The sequence below is a fragment of the Rhea americana genome, unplaced genomic scaffold, assembly GCF_003343005.1.
Source record: "Rhea americana isolate MKP2758 unplaced genomic scaffold, rheAme1 scaffold_527, whole genome shotgun sequence".
Classification (NCBI taxonomy): Eukaryota; Metazoa; Chordata; class Aves; order Rheiformes; family Rheidae; genus Rhea; species Rhea americana.
The window spans coordinates 12,170-22,978 of NW_028186676.1; the positions used below are offsets into that span (position 1 = coordinate 12,170).

Sequence of the window (10,809 nt, forward strand, 5' to 3'; positions counted from 1 at the left end):
CCGGGGAGGGAGCGTGGGGCGGCTCGGGGCGCTGGGGCCCGCGCAGGGGCCCCGGGGGTCTCGGCTGCGCCGGGAGGCCCAGCGCTGCCGAGCGGGGGCGTCCCGGGGCGGGTGCACTGGGGCCTCCGTGACTGCTCAGGGGTCCCGGCGGCGGGGCAGGGGGTCCCGGCTGTGCCGGGCCGGGTGCATCGGGTCCCCCAAATGCGCTGCTCAGGGTGAGCGCACTGGGGTGCCCACGCTCGGTGCTGGTGTGTCGGGGTCCCTGCGGGCGTGCTGACCGGTGCATCGGGTCCCCCAAATGCGCTGCTCAGGGTGAGCGCACTGGGGAGCCCACGCTCGGTGCTGGTGTGNGGTGCATCGGGTCCCCCAAATGCGCTGCTCAGGGTGAGCGCACTGGGGAGCCCACGCTCGGTGCTGGTGTGTTGGGGTCCCTGCGGGCGTGCTGAGCGGTGCATCGGGGTCCCCCAAATGCGCTGCTCGGGGTGAGCGCACTGGGGAGCCCACGCTCGGTGCTGGTGTGTCGGGGTCCCTGCGGCCATACAGAGGGTCAGCGGCTGCGGAGCCCCTAGGGCTCGGCTCGGGGCGGGCGTCCTGGGGTCCCGGGCAGGACGGAGGGGCACTCCCTGTCCCCTCGGCGCTCTGTCCCTCACCGTACCGCAGTGTTTCCGTTGCCCTGTGGCAGGCAGCTGCCCCACGCGGGCTGTTCCGGCTCTGCGCCTGTGTCCCCATCGTGGCCAGCAGAGCACATGTCTGCCCGGCGCTCGGCCCCCCATGCTCAATGGAGCTTCTGTTCACACCTTGGGCTGCCTGAAAGGCACATTGAGAGCCCCGCAGCGCGGCTGCCTGCGGGGAGCACAGACCGTGCCCTGGCCTTACCCAGCGCCRTGCTCGGGGCCTCAGGGTGGCTAAGGGCTGGCCCTTCAGGGACAGCRTTGGGCCAGAGGAGGGAGGTGGCAGGTATGTGCTATGCCCAGGCTGTGGGGAGCCCTCTGCCCTCCTCAGGCTGAGGGATCACTGCCCAGCAGGGCATCATTTCCCCGTGCTACATGGCGCAAAGTGACAGTGGCTGGCACTGGGGCAGAGCAGCGTCCAGCCCCAGGGAAACTGCTTTTCCCAGCACCTTGAACAGCCCCGGACACCAGCTGCAGGAGCCCAGGGGAGCGGCCACATCCCTTCTTGGGTGATACAGAGGGACACATGGCGGGGCGAGGCACTGCTGGCTCCATGAGCTTGTGTGCGTCGGCCCTGCAGGCAGGCATGGATTGGGGCAGGCTGAAGGTAMGCACACGTCTGTCCTGCCCTGAGGAGATGGTGTCACTGCGGCCAGCTGGGCAGGGGGTGGCAGGGAGGGGGCTGCTGCAGCTTTAAGGCTTGGGCAGGTTGGGGCGTGTGTCCCTTGGACCTGCGTGCTGTGCTTCCTGCTCAGCCACAGGCATCCTGCTCGGGCGGAGCTGCCACGCGTCTCCACGTCTCCTCCTCGCTGTCCCTGCTGGGCACTGGAACACCCTTGCAGGCAAGGGCTGGTTCCACTGGGACCACGGCAGCAGGGCCAGCCAGCTCACAGATCTGTGCAAGCGAGCCGCTCCAGAGATAAAGGTCCTTCTTGCTGCCTGGCTGAGGAGCTCCCACAAACAGAAACGTCCTTCTTCTCCGGGCTGTGCAAGGCCTCTGCTGAGCCAGGCCCCTCTGCTGGGACCCCTGGGGTTCATCCTAGACCAGAGTGCCTTGGCTCCCTGTCTGGCTTGCTGCAGCCCCTTGGGAGGTAGAGGATGCTCTGCAGTTCATCGTGCACAAGGATGGCCAAAACAGCTGCGCACCAGCATGTGCGGGCTCCTTCTGACCTGGGAGWGCAGAGGGGGAGGCTGAAAAAGGCCTAAAAGTGGCTAAGGGCTCCTGCAGTGAGACTAGTCCATCGGGATGCTGATCTGTGTGAAGTACCCATGCTTAGGCTCTCCTTCCAGCACRGCTTTTCAGTGTGCAGCAGCAGTGCCTTCACCTGCTGCAGACGATGGGGCCCCTCACCTCTCCTTTGGCCAGCACTGTGTCCTACGGTCCCACCTGAGCTTGGTGCAACACCAGGCTCCAGCTCTCTGACCTGCTGCCTCTTCTTTCCACTGCCAGGTTCTCCTCGCCCCCAGTCTGATGCCCGTCCCGCCTTGCCATGAGTCTATGAGCTCCCTCCGGATCAGCGTGGGTGGCCTTCCTGTCCTTGCGTCCATGACCAAAGGTGCTGACCCCCGCTTCCGACTGCGCTGGAAAGCCATCGTGCTGTCCTCAGCCTGCGTGGTGTTTGTGCTGCTGCTCCTCTGCTTGCACCGCTCTTCCCCCGCCCGGCCCATCCCACCCAATCCTCACAACTGGCGACTCAGCCTGCAGGCAGGGGACCGCTACAATGACACCTACCCGCTGTCCCCACCCCAGAGAAACCCCGAGGGCGTGCGCTACCGCATTGGAGTCATTGCGGACCTGGACACACAGTCTCGGGGTGCTGAGGAGCACACCTGGTTCAGTTACCTGAAGAAAGGCTACCTGGTGCTGTCAGACAGCGGGGACAGCGTGACGGTGGAATGGGACAAAGACGAAAGCGTGCTGCAGTCGCACTTGGCTGAGAAGGGCAGGGGCATGGAGCTCTCAGAGCTAGTCGTCTTCAATGGGAAGCTGTACTCCGTGGACGACCGCACAGGTGTGGTCTACCAGATCGAAGGCAACAAGGTGGTGCCCTGGGTGATCCTCTCAGATGGGGACGGCACCGTGGGGAAAGGTGAGCCTGCCCTGTCCTGCCCGGTTAGCTGTGCGTGGGCAGGGAAGACCCTGCAGACCGGGAGCAGTGAAACCTTTGGCCCTTTGTATCGTGGTGGGATGCACCTTTTCTGTGACCACACAGGCGTGATCAGGAGGAGCTGGCTGGGAGAGGCTCCAGCACTGAGCCACCTTGCATGGTGGTCAGGGAGCTGTGGGGCGGTCCAGCATCTTTGTGCTGCTGAGCCCCCGCCTGGCTCATGATGTTCTCTCCCCTGCAGGCTTCAAGGCAGAGTGGCTGGCGGTGAAAGATGAACACCTCTACGTGGGAGGACTGGGCAAGGAGTGGACCACGACAACGGGAGAGGTGGTGAATGAAAACCCCGAGTGGGTGAAAGTCATCGGTTACAAAGGCGACGTGGGCCATGAGAACTGGGTGGCAAACTACAACGCGCTGAGGGCTGCAGTTGGGATCCGCCCCCCAGGTACTAAGCAAGGCTCATTCCTACTGCCCCTTGCCCTGCACTCTGTGTGGGCTCCACAGCCTGGCTCTCCTGTTGATAYGGGGACTGGTGCAAGATCTAGAGGATCTAAGAGGCCAAAGTGAACCTTCCCCCCTTCTGGCAGAGGAGGTGAGAACCTGCTCTGTCCGCTGTCCTCTTCCCTTACTCTGTGCCATGAGCAACTRGAGAACGGCTCAGCTGGCACTGCCTGGCTGTCTGGGTCCCTCAGGTGGAGGATGCAGTACCCTGGGGTGCACCGTGCCCTGCTTTGGGAGGGATGGGATGTGGCTTGCCATGCCGGGAAATCAGCACTGGGTGACAGCGCAGGAGGAGGCGGAAGCATTTGCACTGTATGGGTTTCTGACTCCCTACCTCTGGGTGCTCTTTAGTATGGGCAGAGAGTCCTGCCCCGGCCTCACGGCACCAGGTGCTTGCTCAGCCCTCGTGGGGTGTTGTACTTGCCCCGTGCTATCACGTACTGCTCCCCCGCCCTAGGTTACCTGATCCACGAGTCGGCATCTTGGAGCGACACCTTGCAGCGCTGGTTCTTCCTGCCGCGCCGCGCCAGCCACGAGCGCTACAACGAGAAGGCAGATGAGCGGCGGGGCACCAACCTGCTGCTGAGCTCCACCCAGGACTTTGGGGATGTCACAGTAGGACACGTGGGTGATGTGGTCCCCACCCACGGCTTCTCCTCTTTCAAATTCATCCCAGACACAGACGACCAGATCATTGTGGCGCTGAAATCAGAAGAGGACGATGGCAAGATCGCCAGCTACATCATGGCCTTTACTCTGGACGGGCGCTTCCTCCTGCCTGAGACCAAAATTGGGAGCGTGAAATATGAGGGCATTGAATTTATTTAAGAGACTTTTGCACTGGACTGGAGGGATGAGGGGGGCTTAGGAAGGGTGCTGGGGCAGGCCCTGACAGCACGCTGCTGGCAGTGCCCAGCACGTGTGCCCCCGGGCTCACTGGTCAGGCTCCGGCAAGCGAAGGGATGCCTTGCAGCACTCCCAGCTCTGTAGTTGGCCTTGGCACCTCCTGTAAAGCGTTGGCTTTGCTGCAGCATGCGTGGTGCGAGTGTTTCGGCAGTGGCACCTGGTGGCAAAGGACTGTCACCACATGGTGTTCCTAGCTTTGCGCCAGCCTGCAAGGCCCCCAGTCCAGGGCCCCCAGCTGCCAGAGAACATGGAATAGTGAAGTTCCCTTGTGTGGTTTTCCACGGGGTAGCCCATGCTGCAGTCGTTAGCACGCAGCCCAGCCCTTGCTTGCAACAGAAACCTTTTGTGGTGAGTTGGTGGCTCTATGATGACAGCCTGGGCTCTGGGTTTCCGGCCAAAGAGGGAGTCTTGAGTTCCAGGAATGATGACATGATCTACAGCCTGATCTCCCCACTTCTAGTCCACAGGGCCTGCGGTGAAGGTATCTTCCTTGCATCCCTGTGGTGTTTTGCTGGGCCATCGCTGTGTCCGGGGGAAACTGGCCCCTGTTCCCTTGGGAGCTCTCAGGAGCTGCCCCGTCCTTAAGGCAGTGCCTAGGCTTTTCCCTAAACTGTCCTCATGCTACATGCCCTTCCCTGACCCTGTGCCTGGGGAGRGACCAACGTGGCTCTGCAGAGAGCAGCGCTCCCTGCCTCTTCAGATGTTTACTAGGCTTGCAGATGAGGTTATGGAGAGCACAAGTAATCCCCGCTGCCAGCTGATGGACTTGTCCCGGGGCAGATGTATGACCAGCAGAGAGCCAGGACTGAGCCCTGGTGCAGAGCAGCCCAGCCCTTCCAGAGCTTTGGCAGAGGACAGCTGAGCTCCCCTCCATCCATCGGCAACAGCCTGCCCTGCTGCTTTTGGTGTTTTCTCGGGGGAGCATCAGCTGCTTCATGTCCCACCAAGCTCGCTCCTGCTGCTGGTTCCTCAGCTCTTCCTGTCATGCTGTGCTGCCCCATGAGGACAGAAAGAGGTGACAACCAGCAGAAGCACTGATTCAGTCCTGATACCTGGAGAAGTGGGTTTGACGGGGCCTCGGCGCTGAGCCATGCTGGCAGTATGTCCTGGGGCCCTGTGGGCACCCTGGCAGCAAGCTTCCTCCCAGGGGAGCAGGCAGCAGAGCTGCATCCAGAGGAGCTTCCTTTTTGTGTCCTAAGCACCCAAGAGAGGATATGCCTGAGCCATGGGGAGAAACATCCCTGTGGGGAGGAATGTCCTTAATGGGGGCCTTGGCTGGATCCTACCCCATTCCTTCCTGCTGCAAGCCTGGCATCAGGAGAGTGACCAGGCAGGGTCACAGGGGCATGGGTCACAGCAGGGTGTCACAGCCAGGACTGGAGACAGCTGGCCAGGACTTCCCAGCTGTGGAGGATTTCATCAGGCTGTTTTTTTCCCCAAGTAGCTGTTTTTTCTTCCTTTTTTTTCCCGTAAGTAGAGTTTGGTAACTTCTGGGGTAACAAGCTGCCTGGGTCATTGCTTTCTGGGGAAAGCCTCATGTGGGAGGAGACTGTGGTGGGGTCACTGGCCTCTAGGTGGGATGCAGCAGTTTCTCCACTACTAGTAATACCAGAGCAGAGGCTTTCAACAGCCAGATAAGAGCTAGGGTTTCTAAGAGCTAGTGCTAAGCTCTGTTTGTTGCTCAGGTGCAAGAATTGGGACAGAGCAGCCCTGGGTTTGGACTGTGTGGCCACCATCTCCCCTTTCTGCCCAAGTGTGCTCGAGCAGCAGTGGCTGGGGGCTGTAGGGTGCTTCTGCTGCATGTCTGGCTGTTCACAGTGGTACCAGAACACTGGTCTTGGCCTGTAGAACTGGGAGAAGCAAGCATACACCCAAGGGGTGTCTGATGAGGCCACCAGCCATGGCAGGGTGGGATGTGGGCACTTTTCTGCTCTCAGCCCCACCACATTCCCAGCCTGGACCTAGTGGAGATGCACAGCTTTCTGGCTGTGTGTCTTCTCCCCTGCCCTGTCTGTGCATTGCTCAGGCATCTGAAGCACCTCTAAATCCAGAGCTGTTGTCCAGCTGGAGGCCTGAACCAAAACCATCAAGCCATGGCCTGCAGTGCTGGGCAGGAGTGGAAAGGCGGCATGGCTCTACCTGCTCTAAGGGTGCATGGCACAGGAGGGCGAGCTAGAAACACCAGCTCGGTTTCCAGGACCAGCAACAGCTGGGGAGTGTTTGCAGCACACCCCGCTGCGGTCTCCAGGCTTGGCTGCCTGGGGAGCCCTTCCAGTGCTTGCCAGGGATGTTGTGAAATAGTGGCTGCATCCTGCAAGCCCCATGGGAGGAATTCGCACAGATCCTGGTGGCTAGGAGTGCAAGACACTGGAGTCTGCTGCCTGCTTGGCGAGGCCCCGTGGCAGCTGGTGGCTGAAATGGCAAGGAAAGCGTCCCGCGCGCCGCGGGCTCCCCTTGCCGCACGCGCTCCCGACGGCAGGAGGCTCCTCGGCTGCGGGGACGGGCGTGCGGCCGCGCTGCAGCCTCGGGCAGCCCGCAGCCTGGCCGTCCGGGCGGAGGAGCCCCCGTTTCAAACCGTCTGCTCTGCAGTTAGGGCTCTGCCGTGCAGCAGCGGCAGATGGAGGCCTTGCAGTGAGTCCCTCCAAGGAGATGTGCCCTCCTGACCGCAGAGGCGGCTCTGGAGCAAGGCTGCRTATGAACTGGCTGTGCAGGCAATGAGGGGATGCAGGCATCGTTCCCCTGGCCCCAAGCCTGGGGAAAGGCCCCAGCTGGCCTTGCTTCTGGAGCAGTGTTCCTCCCTTTAAGCTTCTCCATGGCGTCAGACCTGGCAGTTCCCATCCAGATCTTGCTGTGCCCATCTCCCTGGGCCCTAAAGCCTTGACGGGGTCAGTCTTTCTCTCTCCTATGAACTGCATTTCACTGGCCTTGGTGCTGTCCAAGCTGGGCCACCCTCATGCCCTCAGCCTGGGCTCAGCTTGAGCCCTCTAATGCTCCCAGTGCTGTTTAGAAGGGACAAGGCTGTTCTGGCCTCTGTGGCGGGGCTTTTATAGGCCTCCTGATCCAGTTAGGAGCTTCTCTGCACAGTCTTGTTCCCCACACATCCTTTTCTGCAAAGGACTGTCATGGAAGAGGTGCAGGACAAGCTGCGCCTGGGAAGAAGCCAGGGGCCTAGAGAAYGCTGTGAGCTCTCAGCACGAGTCAGTCCCTGTCAAGTTCTGGATGATGTTAGTTGTGTGCAAGGATGCTACAGACTTGCTCTATGCATATGTGGCAGTGCATGTGCTACTGAGCTGATGCATGCCCTCTGCATGCTTCCACGTACCCGCATGATGCCTTGGACTGTCYGAGTGGGGCTGTGATGCTCGGCTCRGGCTAGTGTTTGTCCTGGCCTTTCCCCTTGCTCTGGGCMGGCTCAGAGACAGCAGGGAAAGAAGGGTCCCGGCCCACAGCTCGCTCTCAGCAGATGCCCAGGCCCTTAGACCCTCCTTCCTGTCTCACTGCCTGCGAGTGGGGGGACTGCAGCTCCCGCCTAGCCAAGTCCCTGCCCCATTTCAAAGGGCAACACAGCTTCACATCAAGCACCAGGCATGGGCAAGGGCTGGGTGTCTGGCTTTCCGGCTGCCCTCCTGGTTTCTCAGGTGAGAACCTATCTGCCTGGCCAACAGAGACCAGGCACCCAGGCGTGGAGGGCTAGAGGGAAACCATGCTGTGCTCCTTTAAGAGCTCGACTTGCATGAGGAGGAGAGGAGGGCTTCTCATAAACACCCAAGTGCTCCCAGTAATAGCTAACAGCTGGTGGGAGAGGCAGGCGCCAGCGATGCCGAACAGGGCCGGTGGCTGGGAGACATGGGACAGCCAGCTGGGAATGTGGTGGCCATGATGTCAAGACCCTCCACAAGCCCTGGCGATGGGAGCGGGCCCTTCCTCCTGTCTGGAGCTGATGCTGTGGTCCAGGACCGCCACAGGGACAGCTCTGACGTGATGCTCCTCTCATCTGCCAGGAGCGTTGGAGGCCTGGTAGCCCTGCACAGGGAATGTCAGGGCATCTGCTGGGGATGCTGCTGGCTGAGCTGCTTATGGGAGGGTAGCAGCGCCTGTGCTTGGTAAACCCCAAGACCTGCTCTTCATTCCTCAGCTCAAAGTGGAGGATGCTGCATGCAGCCCAGTGTGTCYACGCAGCCAGAAGTTGCCCAGTGCCTTACGCCAGCAGATGTGCAGTGGCAGGTGTCCTGGGGAACAGGGTCCAGCTCGAACTCCCGTTACAGCCCCATCAGGCAGCTGCTTGCTTTGCAGTGAGCTGTGCACCTGGCTCTGCATGCAAGAACACAGGCAGGGCTCTTCCCCGGCCTCCCTGCAGGTCTGGCGGTCCCTGTCCGGTCGCCTCTCCCGTGCTCGTTAAGCACACTGCCTCCTAACGGTGTGCAGGCCCCAAGCTAGCAACACCAACATTTGGGGGGTTGTTTGTCTGGGTCTCCAGGGAGCTGTGGCACCCCGTTATGATCCTGCCCTGCGGGTAGCTCTGCCAGCAGGCAGGGGCTAAAGAAAGCTGGGACTGGCTGCTGCAGTTCAGGGGATCCTTTGGCCTTGGGACCCTTGTGCATGCCCTCYCTGCCCTGGAGCTGCACCAGGCCCCAGCCCGGGCACTCAGGGCACCTGGGGTGGCCCGAATGGAGCACAAGGACCAGCAGAGCCGGTGGGGAGGTGGAGGGGCCTGCCCCTGCGTTGGCTTGGCTGCAGTTGGGTGGGAGGACCATGGGGAGTGGGGCAGGGGGGCAAGGGGGCCCTCTCCCCAGAGCTCAGCCAGGCAGGCCCCTTCCCATCCCCCTCCTCTGCCCCTGTTTACAGTGTCCAGCACSGGGGAGCTGAGTAAGGAGCGCGTACGAGGCCGGACATGTGTTTTCATTTAGCCCAAACAACAATGACTCACTGCAGAGTGCAGGGCTGCGAGAAGACGCACTCGTCTCCTCCGCAGGGCYGCTCTCCCCAGGGCCGGACCTGTTCCCCGGCACGTTGGACAGTGGYGGCCGCATCCGTGTGCAGCGGGGCCCCGGGGTGCTCGGCAGGGCGCAGCCCCGTGCTGCCTGCCTGGCTGGCTGCATCGCCCACCCTGGCTTTGCGCCTCCCTTGTCCCCTCACCCCGGGGACTGGTGGCTCCGCAGCACCTGTCTGGCTCCTGGTGGCTGTCCTCGTCCTTGTCTCTTGTGCCCTGGGCTCAGCCAGGCCGGGAGCCCCGTGCCCCACTGGGCAGTGCCGTGCACCCCTGCCCCCCCCTCCCCCGGCAGTCCCCGGCTGTCCTGGGCTCCCCTGCCAGCCTCCCCAGGCTTGTCCGGAGCCTCATTGCTGGCCCTCTTCCTAGACACCTGGCAGGACTCTCTCCCGCTCCTTCTCGTGCCGGCAGGATCCAGGAGACTGGAGGGGCTGCCCAGGCCCCGAGCAGCAGTGTGGTGCCGGCAGCAGCACCGGGAGCCCCTGCCGCTCGGGGAACTTGGACTAGTGTGTGCTGTCCCCAGGCTTCCCGGCCCTCAGCTACGCGGTGCCCCCTGAGCAACGCGGATGCCCTGCGAGAACAGGGTGTGCAGCCGCGATGCGGCGCCCAGGGCACCCGGGCCAGCAGGACCTCCGGCGAGCGCTGCCGAAGGATCTGCCCAGTTCACCTCCCACAGCTTCTCTGCACACTCCAGCAGGGCTTGGGCCAGGCACAGCCGCCCACATTTCCGCTGCTTCTTCTCATCCTAAAGGGCAAGAAGCTCTGACATCTACTTCAAACGCAAGTAGCTGTAACTGGGGAGCTCTGTGGCCAGACGCTGATTCAGTAACAGGTTGTACAGCCACGGTGCCGGCTGTCCGTGCCAACAAGCGCCTGCGGAGCCCGGCTCAGCTGCGCCCAGACGCTGCGTGCCCCCTCCCCACACACAGAGGCAGAGCTGGGCTCCCTGCCCACTTTGGTGAGAAGCAGGGACCCCCTGGAGCGAGGGGCACACTCACACAGCCGCGCTTATCTCGGGAGCACAGGAACAGCAGGGCTGGCAGCATCCTACGCGCTCTGCAGTGATGCAGCCGGGATGGACAAGGTGGTGGTTTTTTTGGAGATGCGCTGCAGGCCAGATGGCTGTAGGCCACGAGGGAGAAGGCCTGAGCTCTATAGGTACCTTAAAGCAGTGCAGGACCCCAGGGGTGAACTGCAGCCAACACAGCCCTGAAGAAAGGGAACCAGTAGTACCTCAGCCAAGGGAAAATAGTGGGAGCAGAGGACAGAGAGCAGGCAAAGGGGCACGAGTGATGGGATGAGATGAGCTGGAGAAGCCAGAAGGAGAGGAAATGCTTGGGCACAGACATAATCACAGCCCTCCCATGCAATTTACTGCTCAGCACAGGCCRGGTGCCAGGTCTGTGTGCTGAGGCCGGGCTCCCGTGCCTGCCCTCGCAGCCTTCCCCTCCCAGCACGCATCTSCCGCCAGAGGCACCGGGCATCCTAACCTCCACCACCTCCTCCAGCCCTGTCCGCTGCCCCTTGAAGGCTGCTGGCAGGGCACCGCCCCGGGGGAAGGGCCGGCTGGTCCCAGGCCTGGAGGCAGCGCCGGGGCCCGGCGCCGGCTCGGGGCTGCCCGCCCCGCGCTGCCTCG

General features: G+C 62.4%; 2 protein-coding genes across 2 annotated transcripts in view; both read left to right on the plus strand.

The window, feature by feature from the left end:
• The first annotated feature begins 371 nt into the window (after positions 1 to 371).
• Positions 372 to 4,311, plus strand: CANT1 (calcium activated nucleotidase 1). The gene is made up of 4 exons (XM_085318225.1): positions 372 to 384; positions 2,122 to 2,761; positions 3,021 to 3,224; positions 3,738 to 4,311. Exons 2-4 carry the CDS (start codon positions 2,143 to 2,145, stop codon positions 4,106 to 4,108), a joined length of 1,194 nt encoding a protein of 397 aa, XP_085174351.1. The 5' UTR covers positions 372 to 384; positions 2,122 to 2,142; the 3' UTR covers positions 4,109 to 4,311.
• Positions 4,312 to 8,853: 4,542 nt separating this feature from the next.
• Positions 8,854 to 10,809, plus strand: part of TIMP2 (TIMP metallopeptidase inhibitor 2) — a 13,641-nt gene continuing 11,685 nt past the window's right edge. The window contains exon 1 of the mRNA XM_085318219.1: positions 8,854 to 8,879. Within this exon, the coding sequence (XP_085174345.1) occupies positions 8,854 to 8,879 (26 nt within the window). The remainder of the gene's footprint in view (positions 8,880 to 10,809) is intronic.